This window comes from Trachymyrmex septentrionalis, unplaced genomic scaffold (assembly GCF_001594115.1).
Source record: "Trachymyrmex septentrionalis isolate Tsep2-gDNA-1 unplaced genomic scaffold, Tsep1.0 scaffold97, whole genome shotgun sequence".
NCBI classification, from domain to species: domain Eukaryota; kingdom Metazoa; phylum Arthropoda; class Insecta; order Hymenoptera; family Formicidae; genus Trachymyrmex; species Trachymyrmex septentrionalis.
In genome coordinates, this window is record NW_017306160.1 from 2,165,906 (window position 1) to 2,185,845 (window position 19,940).

At 32.7% G+C, this 19,940-nt stretch overlaps 3 protein-coding genes across 7 annotated transcripts in view; 2 read left to right on the top strand and 1 right to left on the bottom strand.

Moving 5' to 3' along the window:
* Positions 1-12,005, top strand: part of LOC108756306 (polypeptide N-acetylgalactosaminyltransferase 5) — a 24,879-nt gene extending 12,874 nt beyond the window's left edge. For 3 of the 4 annotated variants that reach the window (XM_018500019.1, XM_018500020.1, XM_018500022.1), the window contains exons 2-8: positions 5,142-5,935; positions 6,196-6,514; positions 7,189-7,366; positions 7,716-7,896; positions 10,148-10,386; positions 10,495-10,629; positions 11,113-12,005. In XM_018500019.1, the coding sequence (XP_018355521.1) occupies positions 5,320-5,935; positions 6,196-6,514; positions 7,189-7,366; positions 7,716-7,896; positions 10,148-10,386; positions 10,495-10,629; positions 11,113-11,262 (1,818 nt within the window). In that variant the 5' untranslated portion in view covers positions 5,142-5,319 and the 3' untranslated portion in view covers positions 11,263-12,005. Of the gene's footprint in view, positions 1-5,141; positions 5,936-6,195; positions 6,515-7,188; positions 7,367-7,715; positions 7,897-9,097; positions 9,279-10,147; positions 10,387-10,494; positions 10,630-11,112 lie in introns of all 4 variants that reach the window. The other variant, XM_018500023.1, reaches the window with a different exon arrangement.
* Positions 12,006-14,167: 2,162 nt separating this feature from the next.
* On the bottom strand, positions 14,168-15,037 carry LOC108756203 (60S ribosomal protein L37a). The gene is made up of 3 exons (XM_018499824.1): positions 14,953-15,037; positions 14,565-14,693; positions 14,168-14,344 (listed from the first exon to the last, which is right to left on the bottom strand). Exons 1-3 carry the CDS (start codon positions 14,953-14,955, stop codon positions 14,198-14,200), a joined length of 279 nt encoding a protein of 92 aa, XP_018355326.1. The 5' UTR covers positions 14,956-15,037; the 3' UTR covers positions 14,168-14,197.
* A 1,484-nt stretch (positions 15,038-16,521) lies between these two features.
* LOC108756189 (SH3 domain-binding glutamic acid-rich protein homolog) lies at positions 16,522-19,896 on the top strand. 2 transcript variants are annotated; one of them, XR_001939814.1, is made up of 6 exons: positions 16,522-16,906; positions 17,742-17,924; positions 18,032-18,181; positions 19,187-19,227; positions 19,332-19,615; positions 19,709-19,895. XR_001939814.1 is itself a non-coding variant. In XM_018499802.1 (5 exons), the coding sequence occupies exons 1-5, from the start codon at positions 16,862-16,864 to the stop codon at positions 19,498-19,500; spliced, it is 588 nt and encodes a 195-aa protein (XP_018355304.1). In that variant the 5' UTR covers positions 16,522-16,861; the 3' UTR covers positions 19,501-19,896. The 2 variants fall into 2 exon arrangements, 1 of the variants encoding a protein (XP_018355304.1); XM_018499802.1 differs by having other exon boundaries at positions 19,332-19,896.
* The last annotated feature ends 44 nt before the right edge of the window (positions 19,897-19,940 follow it).

A 19,940-nucleotide genomic window follows, 5' to 3' on the forward strand; every position in this document is an offset into this window, starting at 1 on the left:
TTACAAAACGATAATTATATATTACAAAATGTTTCTTTGGTTATCTAATAATGAGCCACAGGCTACTGAAGGAGATGCGCGACAGCCCGTGTACATTATATAATTACAAGTTCCACAATTTGTGGCGTGTATTACATTAATACTGAGCTTCACGGTCCTACCGACCTTCCCATGTGATTAGTTCAGTTAATTTTCTCTGTTGAGGGCTTAAATTGATCCCTGGAGGCGTTGGAACGTTTAAGATTATTTCCATATATGTGTTTCATCTGAAATTATAAATTACATATAAGTACAATTCGATCACATCACATTTTTGCCAACTGTTTTATGAAACTGTTTTTGAACGCTCTAAAATTTTCGAAACTTTCTTTAACGCGTTAAATATTGCCAATTATTTTCCCAAGTAAGGAGAGCCTGAATAGACGAAACATGAACTGATAATAAATTTTCAACGTCTTTCTCGCTTCCCCTCGGAGTTTACTTGTAATAAATAAACGTTAGAAGTTTTATTGCATTTAATATTAACCCCCACACATACAAATTATGTATATAATAACGAAACATGAGGATGTTCCCCGTGACTTTGTAACTGAAACATGAATTATCTGAGTACGACGAACGTAAAGTTATTACGTAGTCAGTTATCACGTTGCGTTTTATAAGACCCCTCCGTATTATGTTATTATTTATATTAGAAACTAAATTTATATCGCACGCGAGAAAATGATCAGTATTATAATGCAAATAATTCAGGATGTAATTAATATATTTCCGTTTTTCGACTTCGAGTTTCAAGAAAGCTATTACATAGTCTGAATTATTGTACAGCTTAGAGCTTTTTGTGGTGGATAACAAGGTAGGAGCTTAGCTTTCATAGCTGTCTATTGTGCGAGAAGACTTTCTTTAATGACATTACCTGGCGTCGCATTGCGTCAATGTGATATTGGCGGACTTTTCAAGCACTTCGATTACAATGACTCTTTCATTGAAGCACGGCCAATAGAAGTCAAACCTAATTACCCCGTGAAAAGAATTGTAAGGTATTTATTTCCTAAGAAATTATTACAAAATTAGAAATAATCATCTGTAAATTTATTTCATTATCAAGATTTGGATATAACTGATAGAAATTCTATATCTTTGAATTGAATTTATTTTGTTTAATCGTTGGACTTATAACGTTAGAATTCTCAGAGAAAACAAAATTCTTTTGAAACCATGAAAATAGATTAAACTTCACAACAATGAAAGAATTATCACGTATCTTATAATAAAGAGAAAGATTAGATTCAATAAATGATTGAAATGTGGCAACTGTCATCTCATAAATAGACAGGTAATTAATAATTAAACAATACAGCTTGTCTAAAACTGGGTTCTAATGTTGAACATTGATTCTATTTTTAATTGGCAAATTCGACCCAAATTGTAAATTGAATTAAAGCTAGTGACCAAATATTTTAGGGAAACCTTCTTTACATCTTTAATGTCAGAAAAGTTTCCATCGGCGAGGTAACTCATGTTTAAACTCTACTTTATCTGCGAACATTCGTTTTGTTTCTTCAAGTACAGTTTTCGCGATACAATAGTGAAACAATAGAAGTAGCTTAGTATTTCGACCACAAACATGCAATTCATCACTTCGTCACAAGACTTTTATGACGCGGTCACGAAGTAATGTCCCGTCTTGACAACGTGCCGCGGTATCGATTTATTAGTAACCTGCATGCAATGTTGATAATAGCACAATATCAACCGACTATTACAAAGGCGGCTAAAAAATAATTGCCGTGTAGTTTTGTTAGATTTGTAAGCCGGAAATACTTTGTTCGTCTGTTATTGTTAGTAATATAAAGCATTTCGTAGAAATTTACTACTGTTTGGGAATATAAAACTACAATGATTTCTGCAAGAAAAATAATCGTGTAGAGATAGAATGATAAAACGAAGAATACATTATACTCATGATTGTCAGTATATTACAACATTACTTATTATAACTGTACAATGTTATCACGATTTCGTTTTTTCTCTACAAAATAAGAAAGTTTTAGATACTTGATTTCTAAATTCCAGATATGATCTCTAAATATGATTTTATGATACTTTTTTTTTTGTGAAAAATCGTTCTTCTTTATTCTTGAATATGTGTTACAAAATTTTCACAAATATACTTATTTTGTCGTATTGTGACGAATTTAGAGAGTTTCGCGTTATATATTGTATTAGACATGTCATGTCAATAAATAATATACCTGTAGAATTATAGCCTAATAATAGAAATTCACATTGCTGCTAAATTTTCATTTCTTAATTAGTATTAATTAATATTCATTTCTTAATTTTCATCTCCCTTTCCATTAATTCTCTAGGGGCGAGTGTCGCAAATTTGCACCGTTCACTTTAAAATTAAATTCGTGATAAATTCGGAGTAAATTCAGAATGTATGCAAATTAATTATATTTAAGAGCTGAAGAGGGAAATGTATATAACATTTAACATTGAAATATAGTACTTCTACCCGTCAGAAAAAAGCAGAAAATACATTTATATATAGTATATCAGTATGTAAATATTGATCGATTCTTCACTTGCAGTGGATTTTTGAGTAGTAAAAATTGTTTTTTTTTTTTTTTTTTTGAACGATAAGACGATGCCTTAGAGAATTAAATATTTTTATCTAAATTGCTTTGCTCTTACTTTATCATTAGCAAACAAATTCTTAAAAAAATTATCAATTTAACAGAATGTATATTCAAAATATAGTTGTGTAGGTAAAACAATTTCGCTTAATCGGATTATATATATAAATTATTATTCTCATTTCAATTTTGAAATAAACAATTTTGTAAACTGTATGAAAATTTAACATCCTTTTTTATACTCTCGAATATCCTCATTACTTGAATTTTTTATTATTTGTAAAATGGAACCAAAGAGATGCTGCCTTGTGTGTGTGTGTGTGTGTATTTGTATTATATTTCTATATGTGTATACATTTATATTCTATCTTTTTTTATAATAGAAAGTTTATGCATTGCAACCGACAGGGGAATGTCGCCGTTGTTCTCTGGCTCGCGCATAGTCATCCGACATTATTACTCCCATTTCCCGCTCGTTATCGTGATGAAAGTGAATTATTTAGCAGCAGCTAATTAATTAGTACCATCGAGAGAACACAGCTGTCTCATCGCAATATAATTTCCCAGGCCAAGTGACCTCGCTGGTGCGTGGGATAATTACTCACGGATCTGTATTTCCGTCGCGTCTTCGAAACACTTTGCCATTATGATCATGCTGGTTTTTTGTTGTCGCGATTATGACAGCCGGTATTGACTGCAATCGGTGGTGGTACCGTGGTGGTACCGGAGGTAAAAGGCAGATATCTTTACACGGAGTTTGTGTTTCGCAAAAGAGGTAACGCTTCGTAACGTTGAAAGTAACGTTCTTTTTCTTATCGTTATCTGTAGTTATTGCAAGTTTTGCAAAAATCATTAAGTTCAATTACGCTATAGGAATACAGTTAGTCAACCTTCCGTTTATCGATATGCAAAACAGCGCGTATCTTTGCCACTCGGCATAATACAAAATAAGCTTATCTCGCAAATAATATATTGTATACCACACGTATATCGGAGTTTTGAATTCTAGTTGAGATAATATTTTTCGCAATAAATTATTTACAGTTTTTAGTAGATAATATAGCTACTAATAAGTAGCTTGTCAATTTTATTTGTGGTACTATTATTGCACCCAGTATATTCCAGTATATTTCAGTTCGACTTATGATTGCGGCTACGATTCACTTGATGCTACAAACGCTTCGAAGCATTTTTTGATTGATCAATTAGTAAAATTCTTTCTTCCGATTGGTCAATCAAAAGCTTCGAAGCATTTGTAGCGTCAAGTGGACCGCACCCTGCGTTTCAAAAACTGAAAATGATTTTAACGTGGCAGTTTACAGAACTGAATATGTATAAATATAAATTCACACCAAATATTATTTAAAATTCAATTATAGATAGACCGTTGAGGCTTTCGTTATGTATTTGTGATCTTAAGACACTTTGTTCAATATATTATATATCATTCCTAAAATAATTCTGCGACTGAATTATTTTTCCTTTTTTTTTTTCATAAAACTATACATTATTACTGGCGTTGCAATCGATATAGTATGATAACTAATAGCGTTTATACACAGCACAATGCGATAAGAGAGTACCGATATGTATGATAGATAGGTTTATCGTCAATTCTTATCTGATTTATTCATACATAAACGTAAATGCGTATACACTAATCGCACGTCGTTGTACTATCGGTTCTATTTGTATGAAAACTGTCATGAAACTCGCGCATCGAGCAACTTATCGAAACAGAATGTCCTATTTGAAAATGGTATTCTCTCCGCGATCGATGTGTATACGAATTAGTCATGTGCTAAGTGCTTACCTAAGTGTCGCAAAGTGCTCCGGTTACCTTTCGCTGACGTATGCACTTTTCGACCGTGCGGTCTCCTCGTATTTCATTCCTCGTAATCGCCATATCGTATGCAGCAAGCATAATCGAAACTTTTCCAAAAACTTGATATAAAATAATCTGTGCGAGAATCATTATTAACAATAGCATATTAAAATTAATTTTAATAAAGTTAATAAGTTAATAAAGTTCAATATGTGTCAAGAGATGTGCAAAATATCAAAATATTACATATTAAATATCACGCATAACATATTAAACGTACAGACATATAAAATATTGAAATATATATATATAAAAATTACTAGGGAGAAATATGAAAACGTGAGTGGATATTCATTACGAGCTTTTGACAAATATTTTAGAGAAAAGCAATCGATTTTTATAACGAGTTTCCATGCGTTTTTCGCAAGTCGTATCGCGAGTTCATCTTGGTACAATATATCTTGATACTACACGCAATGTGCAGAGAAAAAAAAAAGTCCAGGCTTCATCCGTGATTCGTAGAATCGTGATAAGCGTGCGTAAAGCTGAAGCGGATCGATTTGCCGAAAGAATTCTGGTTGTATCTCCCGGGCAACCTTTCATTATTATCTCTCGGTAATTCTCGATACGCATCATCGAATCTGTAATGAATCCGGTTCATCTTTCTATTGCAGAGCGCTGAAAACTGGCCGCCTTCAGTCATGTGATTCCACGAAGGTCCGCACAATTAGTAGAACACGGTTGTGAGTATCTCCGTTTTAAGCCTCGTCGAGAAGTCCTTATCGTGAGTCCACACGCGGCGGACTGGGTGATGAGCTCGTGGTACAAGTGGAAGACTGCCGCCGTTGAAAGATGTTTCGCTCCAAGATTCGCATTCACACGTGTCAAGTGATACTGCTGACGTCACTAGTATGGTTCCTGGTCGACGTCATGGTGCTCATGCTCTATTCGGACTGCATCGGAGGGTCCGGATGGGGCTGCTCGGACAACAAACAACAACAGGCGCTTCAGTCCGAGGAGCCGCTTCAGCTGCATCCGAAAGCCCAGATCAGAGAGCCGCAAGCGATAAGGCAAGACTATAGTAATAAGAGACAATATCTGCAGTCGGAGCTGCACCTGTGGCGGCCAGCGAAGGTCGTCAAGGAGAATAAGGGGATGCCCGGCGAGATGGGAGCGGCGGTGGCCATCCCGCCGGAGAACGATGCCAAACAACAGGAGTTATTCAAGCTAAATCAATTCAATCTGATGGCCAGCGACATGATCTCCTTAAATCGATCCTTAAAGGATATCAGACTCGAAGGTTGTAAGAATAAGAAATACCCTAAGTATCTTCCAGACACGAGTATCGTAATAGTTTTCCATAACGAGGCATGGACCACTCTACTGCGGACGGTCTGGTCCGTGATAAATAGATCTCCCAGGTCGTTGCTGAAGGAAATCATCCTCGTGGACGACGCGAGTGAGCGCGGTACGTTCTCGTCTCGGTTTCAAATAAACGTTACGAATATGACGAGCATCAATGTTTTTTCCTCGGGTTTTACTGTTTATATAGTATAGTATTGATTATATAGTATTGATTTTAGTAAGTTCTGTATCTCATATAACAGTGAACGACCGACGCAATTGTACATTTAAATGAAAGAAAATATAAACATTGATATCGAATCGATAAATAATTGCAAGAATCGTAGCTTGAATCAAAGTGACTGGTGAAATTTTATTTTCTAGAACACCTAAAGCAAGATTTGGAAGACTACGTAACTACGCTGCCCGTTCCCACGTATGTGTATCGCACTGAAAAGAGGTCGGGCCTGATAAGAGCGAGGCTGCTGGGAGCAAAACATGTCAAAGGACAAGTAATCACGTTTCTAGATGCTCACTGCGAGTGCACCGAGGGTTGGCTGGAGCCGCTATTATCAAGAATTGCTAACGACAGGCATACTGTTGTCTGTCCAATCATAGACGTAATCAGCGACGACACCTTCGAGTATATCTCGGCCAGTGATATGACCTGGGGAGGTTTCAATTGGAAATTAAACTTCAGATGGTATTACGACATTATGACGTTATAACATTAAATATCATGAATTTTAATAAGATTACCTTCGTATTTTAACCAAAATAGTTAAATCTCTCTTGCCTTTTAAAAAAAGAGACACACACGAAGAAAATTTGAGTTGCAAATGTGGAAATCTACATATTTTGCAAGTCATGAATAGTTAGATTGGCACATATAGTTAAATCCGCTTAAAATATTAAATCTATCGATCTTATATTGACATATATATTTGATATAAATTTATATCTCCGTTAAATTATGATAGTTTCATAAATTCTGCGATTTTTACGCTACCATACATAATTCTACATAAATTCAATACTTCTCGTTCTAATTCAGTTAATCTCTATGTATAATGATTTGAAATATAATCAATAATAATCTCTCTCTTTCTCTCCTTCATGTATAATTACGAGTTGTCGAGTTTACAAATTTACGATTCCCGCAAATATTCACCACAAATGTGTATATATATATACACTGTGTTTATTGTTTAATTAAATTAACTGTATTTATAATTAATTTCGGAACTCTCTGAAACTGAAACAAAACGCGTTGGCAGTCTGTCAAATTATATATTAGTGCATTTTATGCATTTATGGCATCTAATTTTTTATCTTTTTAAACAAGATATTAATATTATGTTAATTTCACTCAAAAAGGTACAGAGTTGCACAGAGAGAAATGGACAGGAGGAATAGCGACAGAACGGCACCGCTACGAACACCGACTATGGCCGGTGGATTGTTTTCTATTGATAAAGAATATTTCTACGAGTTGGGTGCGTACGACGAGGGCATGGACATCTGGGGTGGTGAAAATCTTGAAATGAGCTTTCGGGTAAGTATTCTTTAAGATATGATGAAGACAAATATCAATTTAATTAATAACCACAAAAATTTTATACAGTATGAGATTATATCCAATAGTCTCAATGCCATGTGATCAACAATTTAAAAAATTATAACAACGATTATTTATAAGTACGAAGGAAAAAAGATTGAAATGTTCATTACGAAAAACGAATTATTTCTAATATCGATTAGTAATAACTCTCGCCTCTATCGTATTAAAGATAATTGTGCAGTATGTGACAATTAGAATATTTGACGAAGAGTTTTTAAAGGGTCCTTCAAAGGGTATTCTATAAACTTCCATTGTTATTTGTGAAGTCATAAGTGCCTTGTAGGTGTGGCAATGTGGCGGAACATTAGAAATCAGTCCGTGTTCACATGTGGGACATGTATTCCGGGACAAGAGTCCATATACATTCCCTGGTGGTGTCAGCAAGATAGTCCTGCACAATGCGGCTAGGGTGGCCGAAGTCTGGATGGATGAGTGGAGAGATTTTTACTATGCCATGAATCCAGGTTAGATAATCAAGTGTATCGTTTAATTAATTTCTCTCTAATTCGTTGTATTGAATTGCGCTAAATGATGCCATTATTGTGCACCTAAGTTATACATATCCCATACATAAGTTATACATATCCCATAGTATACTATCAAAATGTTATTTGTTACAAATTTTTGTTTCTAAAAATTATTCAATATATATAAACACATGTATGTCCGATTTGAAACAGTAATTTAAAAAGTTGTCGAAAAATTTGTAAAATTCGTTAAAGAATTTAACGTATTGTTTAATTATTGCAAATTTCCATGTATTTGGTACTCATATAGCGCTTATCGAAAGCAACGATGTTAATTGATAAAACATTTTTTTTGAAATTTTACAGTATTATATTCTATACAATATTATTCAAGCGAAACTCTTATATAAATATATTTGACGGGTATCTGATACAAGCCGTTTATATTATCTCTCACAAATATTATTATAATTCATATAGCTATATGAATTGCAATTGTTTTTGAATGCATTATTTTCTGGTTAACAAATTATTCTTCCATTTGACTAATAATTAATAACAGTTTTGCATTAATATATTCTTATAAAATGATTTGTAACACATTAGTTATATATACACGAAGATATACCATAAATTAATTAAGTTAATCGTTTGTATGTGTTATGCACATTATGATTTATGTATTTACTAATATCTCATACATAATACTACACATTAGTAGTTGTATTTACATTATATTTCTAATATCTAAACTAAAATTAAAATCTCTTACTACAGAATCTTATTCTCAGAATCTTACTGCTGTCGAAATACTTTATTTCAGTTTGTTTTTTTTTTCGGCCAAACAATAAGTACAATAGTTCAGTATGATGAAGAATTAAGGAATATCCCGAGGCATAAACATGAACATTGAATGAACATTTCATATATATTTTATTTCTATGTCTCAATAAAAATGCTGGTGTAGTCTTAACCACTCATCCATCCAGCCGACTAACCAATTGAAAATTGCGCTTGCTTTTAATGGAATTCTCTCATCAAACTACATTATAGGTGCCGCAAGAGAAGAATTTTTAAATCCACCATGAGCCGCAGAATACCGTTATGATATTTCTCATGTGTTATTCTTTTTCTTTTTGTCTCTTCGTGTGATTACCGTTTGTAACTGCTAACACACTAACAGAACTGAGTTGGTTAGATATGGATGTGTGGTGGGACATTGGAAATTGCGACATGCTCGCACGTCGGGCATGTATTCCGTAAGTCAACCCCGTATACCTTCCCGGGCGGTACGAGCAAGATAGTCAACCACAACAATGCGCGGCTCGCAGAAGTTTGGTTGGACCAATGGAAGTACTTCTATTACAACATTAATCCAGGTAGCACTAACACTGGCGTATCTCGCACAAAAAAAAAACAAGAAAAAGAGAATTCCTATCCCTATACATCTCTTTCTATGTATTGGTTGCTTTGTGCTGCAGCATGTTGTGGAAGAAGTCTGTGCATGTCTCTTTATCAATCATTTTTATTGTTTACGGCTTCGGGTGCTCACTATCTCTATCAGATACCCGTTAACATTTATTTAAAACATTGCTATTACGTTCTCTCAACACTGTAATATTACTTAATAATCCAGTAGACAACGATGGGTATGATGTACAATAAATGAGAACAGCAATGCAAATAGGATATGTAGAAGTATACTTGGAGAATAAAAAATAAATCACGCATGGCATTAAGGGTTCTATGTGATACTATTATAATCAAAAAGTTATTATTAAAGAGAGATCTTCTATTAGAGTGACAGACACAAATAACAATAAGAAGCACACATGTATTCATAGTAGTTTCTTAATTAACATGTGTATAAAATTACACATATTCAAATATAAAACAATTATAATATGAAGCACAATACATCTCTGCACGCTACATTTGCAGATGTATGAAAGTTATTCGTATATGTATATATAAATCAATGCTTCATAAACTTCTTTACATCTTTCAGATTTCCAAAAAGATGCGTTGCGTCATTGCACACTTATTAGGAGCAAGCATATGGCATTTAATGTATCATACAATATAATTCCATGGTTGCAAATTTCTTTATTTTTAGCACTAAATTCTCTGACAAATCTTCTTTTCAATCAATTTATATGCAAGCACGACATGTAACAAAAAAAAAAAAAATACTTGTGAATAAGTTCAGCATTTGTAAAATGTAGTTACAGAAAATCAATTCTTTTAGGGGCGCGAAACGTCGACGTCGGTGATGTTTCTGAGCGGATAAAACTTAGAGAACGACTAAAATGTAAAAGCTTCAGATGGTACTTGGAGAATATATATCCAGAATCGCCGATGCCGTTAGATTATTACTATCTTGGTGATGTGAAAAATATTGAAACGCAAACTTGTTTGGATACTATGGGCAGAAGAACCGGGGAAAACGTCGGAATTAGTTATTGTCACGGATTAGGCGGTAATCAGGTTTGTGTTTATTTTAAATATGAAGTAATATACATGTAATGTGGAGATCAAGAGATATTGTTTCTATTTTGAGCGTACGCTATTTCTGATGAAAGCTGTATTATCCAGGTATTTGCTTACACTAAGCGGCAACAGATAATGTCTGATGATATGTGCCTTGATGCAGCTAATCCACAAGGTCCAGTAAAGATCGTACGATGTCATGGCATGGGTGGTAATCAAGCATGGGTTTACAGTGATGAGGTAAGAAAGATGAAAATATAGAAAAAAATATACTTAAATATATATATATCTAAAGTAAATATCTATAGATAAAAAAAAGATAAAATTATGAAACATACAACAATAATAAAATATTGGTAAACGGATAATGAGAGCGTTAATACAGCGCGGTACTTGGAGCGCAATACATAATATATTCTCAATAATTTTACATTAATATTATATTATAATTTATATATTATAATTTATATGGTATTGCAGATGACGGTTTAAAGTAAATCGAAACGTCCAAGAATTTTGTATTGACACATAACATAAATTATTGAGAATATATATTATATGTATTGCGTTCCAAGTACCACGCTGTGTTAATGCTTTCATTACCTGTTTATTAATATTTTATTATTATTGTTTGTTTTTCAAGAATCCTATTAAATATATTTTGTTTATGAAACATAGTTTCGATAAATGTAGTTCATATTTAATATACATCATTCTTTCCAGACCAAAATGATTAAACACACAAACACGGGTTATTGTTTATCAAAACCCCACTCAGGCGATCCGGCGCAACCTGTCTTGGCCCAGTGCGATGTCAACAACATCGGCCAACGATGGATAATGCGTAGCAAATTCAAGTGGCAAGCCAGCTAATACGAATCAACTTTAAATCTTAAACGCAATATTTGTTAATATGTTTAATGAATAGTAGCCGATGGACTGATCGTATAGAATCTTCCCAAGTGCGTGTACGATAAAAGAGAATGAAGTATTATAACCAGTGGCGAAGAAACGATTCAATATTACATCTAATGTGTACGTCAAATAAATTGATAGTGCGCGAGGAATCGATTCTCGTCGAAAATCGCGTCAGAAATCGTAGTTAAATAATTAAACATTCTACAGGATTTGTTTACCATTGATGAAGCAGTATCGAGAATTTACTGCCATTCCTTGTGGTACGGTCCTTACGATACGCCTTGCAATGCACAATAGTGACAGAGATGAATTTCTCTGATCGCGTGTGAACATAAGTGATACTAAACGACGAACAAAGTGAACTCTTTTTTTCTTCTTTCCTGGCTAAAAAACAGTAAAGAAGAAATCATATCAGACCACTGTTATAAATATAATTGTTAATGAGAGAGAGAGAGAGAGAGAGAGAGAGAGAGAGAGAGAGAGAGACATATTTGATAATTTCGGATGAATGCAATAACGAATGATTGACCGTTAAATCAGTACGCAACGAAATGAAATGTGAATATACTAAAAATGCATTGCGAAATAATGACGGAATGAATGTTGGAATGTCAGTGAAATCGATGTAACGGTACCGATAATAATATAGAAAAATTATTATTGTACAATCCATTTAATAATTAGGGAAGAGCACTGAATCTTTTTATATTCATGTTTCTGATAGTTCCTCGTTGCATCTCGTTCGAATAATTTAACTGTTACGCATCATTTCGTGCAAAGGATGTACTTATCAGAATTTATAGCGATATATAGAATTCATCAGGTTTTAGTTAGATGTATACAATTATTAATTGTCGTTAAATTTTATTGCGGAGACATAATGCAGTTTCAATGCGAACGTATCAGAGTGTCTTCCATATTTTAATGATGGCAGAATTTTCTAGCATAATCAGCTATTGTAGACTTTTGCGAGTTACTTGTTAACTACTTTCCTGAATATATTTAATTTGTGAATTAACATGCGACAAAATATATACGTTAAAATATTATACATAAAATTGCTTCAAGCAAAACAATTTTTGAGCATGATGCATTTAAAGTGCACTTGCAAATTAAGTAACAAATTTAACTAAAATGTAATAGTAATTGCAGAGAAGAATTATGACAGTTTATACAGAGATGAACAAAATCATCTTTATTTTTTTTTTATCCTGACACCTTTCTCTTCGATAACATAAGTTGCAAAATAATGTTTTTATCCTTCAAACAATTATAAAAATGATTTTATTCAATATATTCTCAAATTTGCTATTAAAAACAAGAAACCGTCGTAAGTTTACACTCTTGCAAATAACTTCCGATACAGCTTCAAGATCTTCCCTATCTGCTATTGAATGACGAATATACTCATTATTCTTATGTAATTCAAAAGAATGTTATGGTGGTGGTACAACATTAATAGCTTGACATACATTTGTCTTAAGACTGTGGTATTTATTTTTGTATAGAATACAAATTGACTTATATGTTGAAATACGCAGTGTGTCAATCCACTTTATAGGATTGAAATGATAAAGTGTTCGATCGCGATCGAAAAATGATAGTCAATAGTACCTCTTTGCAAATACGTCATTCCTTACAGGCTGATTTCGTGGAGAATGCTATTATTAATATGAATAAAATTGCTAATAAACAATTTTCGTTTTAATCATTTGCTCAATAAATAATAACGTCTTTAGCTTCACGGCTCAATCGATTATGATAATACGAAAGAACAGTTTCGATTATTATAATAACCTGAACTGCGTAAGCGTAATCTTTTAAAGACAATAAAATTATTTGTATACGTTAGGTTTACATAACACATTGTCTCTATAATACTACTATATTAATTTTAAACATTTCTATAATAAGTAAAATTTGTAAAAATGAATGTATGCACATTAATGACATTTAAACCTGACTTTTGTTTCTTCTTTTAGAATCAAGTTTGATTAAAAAATGAAGCCTTTTGAAAAATAATTTATTTATAGTTGTTAAAATTGTACCATATAAATATTCTATAGGATATTATAAAATATCTATGAACATACACAATTACATCTTGTTAGAATAAATAATTAGTTTCGTTACACATGTGAAATGTTGGTATCATTATTTTAATACTTATATAATTTCTTAAATAATTATATTAATAAATGCAAAAATTCACGACTGTTTAATATTTATAAAATAGCTTCTTTAATAGCCTTAAATAATTTGCATTTTATTAACAATAAAAGATTAAAGTCAAATAATTGTAATATTGAAACGTAGATAATGAGTTTGACAAACATCTAAAGTATTTAATAAAATCAATATCAATTTAATAAAATTCAATTGTAAATATGTCATCCTCATTAACCTAGACACACCATCAAAAATTATATTCACAATAGGTAAAAAATTTAGTTCTTTATTTGCTTAAAAAATTTTTTTTGTTCCAGCCATTTAGCATCAAATTTAAAATGGGAAGGGGGGGGGGAGTCCAGCTTGCCGTTAATAACGAAAAAATAAATAAAGTAGCGGCACAATGAAATCAAATGCATCAGATTTTTTGCTTATATATTTTTTTCGTTATTATTAATGGCAAGCTGGATCTTCCATTTTAAATTCGATTTTCTGCTAAACGGCTGGAGCAAAAAATTTTTTAAGCAAAAAAGTAGCACATAAAGGGCACTAAATTTTTGACCTATCACGAATATGATTTTTGATAATGATGGGTCCAGGTTAATAAGGGTAAATATGTCATGATTGCTCAGATCATTCAATATATATCAACTAAAACGGTTGGTTTGTATTAAATAAAATTACAAGTATAAATTGTTAAAAAGATATTTATTACATACATTTACTGTTCTTTGACTTCACGTAATCTACGTACAGCTGACCTTACTGAAGCAGCGGCTGTCGTAGAATATACCCATGCACCACCAGCAACTGTCCTTTTGCATCGTTTGCAAGACCAGATTCCTACGACACTGCGTTTCATGGCCTCCTGTTAAAAAATGAAAATAGTGTCGTTCAATACAGTTATATATGTCTACTAGATAGTCTACTAGATTAATTACATTAAATTATGAAATAACATTCCTATAAAAAATTTACGATAAAATACATCTATGATAAAAAAAATTATTATACCAAAATCTTAATTTAAAAAATACCAAACATTTTGAGAATTTATCTTTCCAATTCATAGTACAACGATTACTTACCTTGCCACAAAACGAGCAAGTATACTTGCTGTGTTGGGTAATTTCCATTTTCTTAACCATTTTCCTAAGGGAAGCACCGTAACGGGTGCCATATTTACCGGTGATTCCTACCTTCTTCGTGCGTTTCGCCTGTTAAAATTCAAGCAGTTTTAGGGTCTCTGCACTACAGATAACTTCGATGATATTAAAAATCAGAAATATATAATTGAAGAAACGCTTTCAAAACATAACCTTATAAGGTTAGAACTCTCACAGATATGTAATTTTAGCACTTTACGATGAAATATATATATAAAGAATTTTTTGATAGCCATCATTCTTATTTGGTGATCAATATAACGTAGATTTCAGCAAGATTTGATTCGTAAAACTCGATAAAATATCTTACCATTTTTAACAGGTAGAGATCAGTCTGGTAAACAACCGGAAAGACTCAAGAAAGAAGTGAAGTAACCTCACAGCCTCACACAGCACAGGCAGCACAGTGACAGCGTCGTGCAACGTCAGAACTCGGAAGTTAGCAACGAATGTATGTATGAATTTCAAATTATAGCGGGAAAGCTTGTTTAAAATTAATGGCAATTTTTTCCATTATTTATGAACGTTATTTTATATCGCGCATTACATATACGTATTACTTTTTTTCTGAAAAAAATATTACGTACATTTATTTCAGTCATTAAAAATATTACAATATGTACATACTATAAGAAAATATATCATTATTATAATAAAAAATTATTCTGTAATAATAAAAAGATATTTTTTAGTGGAACAAAATATAAATTTCTAAACTTGAAACATATTGTATAATTTAAATTTCAACAGAGAAAATGTTTATATTTAATTTATGTTAATGTTAATGTTTAATTTATATTATTAATACACACATTTTTTAAGAAATTATGTATAATAATTTTTAAATTATATAAAATGTAAAAAAAAGGCCAGATTAATTGCATATACTCGAGATATATTAGAAATAAAAGATTAAATGAGATTATGGATGCATATTTGCGCATATGGACGAAATACAGAAAGAAAGTCCTCGCTAATTCAATTTTATTCACAATCAAATCGGTGACCAACATGGCTTTATCGACTACTATTAGTTACCTAACACAGGAACGTACCTACACACAAATGTATCGTAATCGCATATTTTTAAATACTAAAGAGTGTTCGTGTCTCGGATTTTAACATAGAACTACATTGCGAACAATTACAAGTAGAACTTCAATTTCTCCAAGAGCTTCATTTATGTTTCAAAAGCGATCTTTGCCGAAAAAAATTTAACAGAGTAAAAAAAAATACTTTAATTTAATATTTAAATTTCTTTACAACAATGAATCGATTAACAATGCTATAATTTAAGTTACATAATTCGATTACTATAATCAAACACTTCGCGGTCCACGCCATGCTCGATGCATCCAAACAATGTCATCATCTATTATGTTTTTTTAACAAATTTCCAAAAATACTCGTCGATTATGTAACGTCATCGTAACGCGTTACATAATCGCGAGGGTGGCTGACGAATGGAAAGAGTCGGCGTTTCGGAAAATTATTTTTCCAGACTCGCGCGACTTTTTTTTTCTATAAGTAAACGTTACGCAGCGCGCGGCGTAGACGTAGCTAAAGTTACCAACCATACTCTTAATTTTACGAGTACTTTTTTTAAGATCATTACGATAAAAATTTTACATTTACAAAATTATATTAAGAATAATTGTCAATAAAAAAAATCAAGTGTTCCAGAAATTTTATTTCATTAAATACCTATTTGGTATATAACGCATAAAAAAATTATACCTCCGGATTGTCATCTTTTTTTTTTTTTAAAGATACATCGTACATAATAATAGGTATTCTTTCTTCGTCATAGTAGGTAATCCTAAGTGTGCGAAGGAGCGAAGTCATTTGTTCCATCCCTGGGAAGGGAGAAAGAGGACTGGCCCGGTATGACGTAGGCCTGGCCAAGCAGTCCGACTCTGTTTCTCTTGGGATCGATGCGTCACGCGTGTCGACGTGCGAGTGCGTGCGAGCAGCTAATAGCGGAATCCACCGCCACGACGAGCGACGGGTTGGCGGTCGGCTGCTATCCACCGTTGCCCCCCGCGGTCGTTCCGTCGTTCCCGCTTTCCGCACGTCGCGTCGTCCGGGTCTGGCGCGCCGCTTAATCGGAGCGGAGCGTAGCGTAGCGTGGCGTAGCACAGCGCGGCGCAGTGCAGCGAGGGGAACGCGCGTCGTCGAGTCTAGGGAGCACAGCCGGTGGTGGTCGCACAGCCAGCGCGATGGTCGTCAAGATCTACGTATCGGGTATCAGCGGCAACAAGGAAGTGAGTGCCTATGGTAAATGGTTTTCAGCGACGAGCTCCGATATCGCGCGATACTCGAGCGCCTGGTCGGACAGGCCAATCCTCGGTACCATCGCCGTCGTCGTCGTCGTCGCTGTATCAGGTTACAATGCGAACGGCAAGCATTAGTAGCTCTGGGGCGTTTAATAATCGCGGATTGTCATTCGCGATATGACGCGCGCGTACTGCGCGGTTTTTTTCATAGGTTTTGTTAATCATTTTCCCTGACAATGGACGCACGGTGGTGTCACACCAATTTTCCAGCTGTTTATCGCGAGTCTCATCCGGTTCTGTTTATTTTTATCAAGAGCGACGATTGTCGAATTGTCATGAATAATTTAACTTGATTACTTGATAGTTCCATTACTGATAAGACAAACTTGAATTTCTGTGTATTTATATCTTTTGATCTCCTTTGTCTGTTAAATATATATCTGCAAATATTTCTTTTAAAAATATTGTTAGTATTAATATAGGAAATTGTCATTAATATTTTATAGCAACGAATATTATAAATTTTATTAGTCGGAGTGAAAATATATAAAAATGATAGATTATTGCATTTGGCAAACTTTATTGCATATCGGTTTTTCTAGCAGATGTATACAACTGTATGACTGTACTTTAGTAGAAATTAAAGTAGGTTTCATAACATAAATGTTACAAATATTATAAAATTTATATTTAATATTAATTTCTCTTTTTTAAATATTTGTTATCTACGAATCAATAACAGATTATAATATTCAAGTAGTCGCACATATTAATCAAATTGGGAGAGTTTGAAAAATTTTAAGTATATGTAAACATGTTACAGGTGAAGAAAAGACAGCAACGTGTATTGATGATTTTAGATAGTAAAAATGTAGAATACGAGATCATCGATATAACAGAGCCAGACAAGGAATTGGAGAAAGAATTTATGCAAGCTAACAGTAATGCTAGAAATAACAAGTATCCATTGCCTCCACAGATATTTAATGAGGATGATTATTGCGGCGTAATTATCTTTTCTTTATGTTATTTACGCGACAAGCAATAGAAGATAACTATTGAAATAGTATTACGTCATTTTTTATAAATAATAAAAGCGGTTAAATATTGCAGGATTATGAAGATTTTGATTTAGCAAATGAAATGGATGAACTGGAAAAGTTTTTAAAAGTAACGCCAGTGATTAGTACTGCAGAAATCACTCTAGATTCAAAATCTCAGAGTGATGGAATTCAAGAGAATGGAAATACTTCAAGTCGAGAGGTAAAGCTATGTTCCCACTGAGGCAACAGCGAGAAACTTTTTGTTAATGTTTTATGTTTCTTGAAAAAGTTGTCAATTGTTGCCGAAAATTTTTAATAACCTTAATGTTTTTGTTGCTAGCGACAAAAGTTGTTGCTTGTCATATGTTTCCAATCGAAGCGATAAATATCCAAGGAAGATGAGAAATACGTATCAACAGAAATAAATAGAAGTTCCTTCAGTAGGACATTTTGTTGCTAGTATGGAAAATGAAAAATTTGACTTTCCAATCCCACAGGGAACAAAAAAATTAATTCTTTAAAAAATCAGACTTGATCGTACTTACATTTTTCATTTTTTTTCTTTTTATCACTGTTGAGCATGATATATATGTTACAGCTACAAGAAATAAATCTTGAGCTGTTTTTCACATTACACACAATAAACTGCTTTGTTTCTTAAGTGTGGACAATTAGTTGCTAGAAACGAATAAGACTGGAAGAAAAATGTTTCTGTGATTATGTCGCTTCAATGAAGACAAGACGTTTCTACAAGTTGACATATGTTAGATAATTCGGAAACATTTAACAAATAATAAAAAGTTTGTTGTTGCTTCAGTGCAGACATAGTTTAATATTGTTCCTTCGTTTCGGAATTGAAAAATCTAACAAAAGCTTTGTCACAAGCTTCTAAATCATATATTTATATGTATATACCATTTCTTTATGAGAAAGAATTCCACGCACCAAAATAGAAATTACTGTCATGCTTATTGTGTGACACGTGTACGACATATGACAAATTGTTTTTATATTATTTATAGATCTTTTCAAAGAAACTAATATATGACGATACAAATTAATAACTTATACATTTCATTATTTTATAACGAACCTTTTATCTATATATAAAATTATTTAAATTTTTACTTATTTTTGTTTACTAGTCTCATAATTTTACTAAATTTATATTGTAATTTATATATACATTTTGTTTATCTAACAGTTGCAATCTATTTTTTTTCAGCCTTCTGCAGACAAAGAAGCAGATGTACTACTTTCCGATAGGTAATTATTATAATAAACAACTTAATATGGAAATATATTAAAAATATATATACATTATACTTTGATTAAAAATATTGAATAATTAGTTTATAATTATGCTCTAGTTTACCAGAAAGGACAACTTTAGAAAGTGAGACTAAAGCTTTAGAAGATTCTAAACCAATCGAAGTAGATAGCGCGGCAAAAGTTATCGCTAGCGATGAAGGTGAACACATTGAAGATAGTGGTGATAAAAATGAAGAGAAGTCCGACGACCAAGAAAAAGAGGAATAGATACGAGATATACCAATGTAAAGTTGGGATATTCCACACAATGACATCCTTCCTTTTCCACCCACAAACGTATTTTGCAAAGCTACGTTTATTACATTACTAAGGCTGAATGAAGGTACTGCCAAGATAATATTCTGCTTTGCAGAAAGTCTGTTGATCAGTATGACGCATGGAACATTCTTTTATAGAATATACTTTGTATTTTTAGATCAAACGCGTCTTCACCAAATGTTTTGCAACAGGTCTGATTAGGTGATATGAGACAATTCCTTCATATCGCTATCTTTATATTTACATCCTCACGTTTGTTTATTATTTTTGCATTGTTTCGCACTGCACCATACCTGACACGTTATAGCACATCCGAACTGAAGTATATATATATACATATATATATATACATATATATATATACATATATATATATATATATACATACA

Coding starts and splice junctions, on each gene's coding strand:
- LOC108756203 (XM_018499824.1), bottom strand. Junction 14,345..14,564: donor CTTGCTCGTTTTGTGGCAAG/GTAAGTAATCGT, acceptor ATTTTTTAACAG/GAGGCCATGAAACGCAGTGT.
- LOC108756189 (XM_018499802.1), top strand. CDS start 16,862: ATGGTCGTCAAGATCTACGTATCGGGTATCAGCGGCAACAAGGAA. Junction 18,182..19,186: donor GAAATACTTCAAGTCGAGAG/GTAAAGCTATGT, acceptor ATTTTTTTTCAG/CCTTCTGCAGACAAAGAAGC. Junction 19,228..19,331: donor GATGTACTACTTTCCGATAG/GTAATTATTATA, acceptor ATTATGCTCTAG/TTTACCAGAAAGGACAACTT.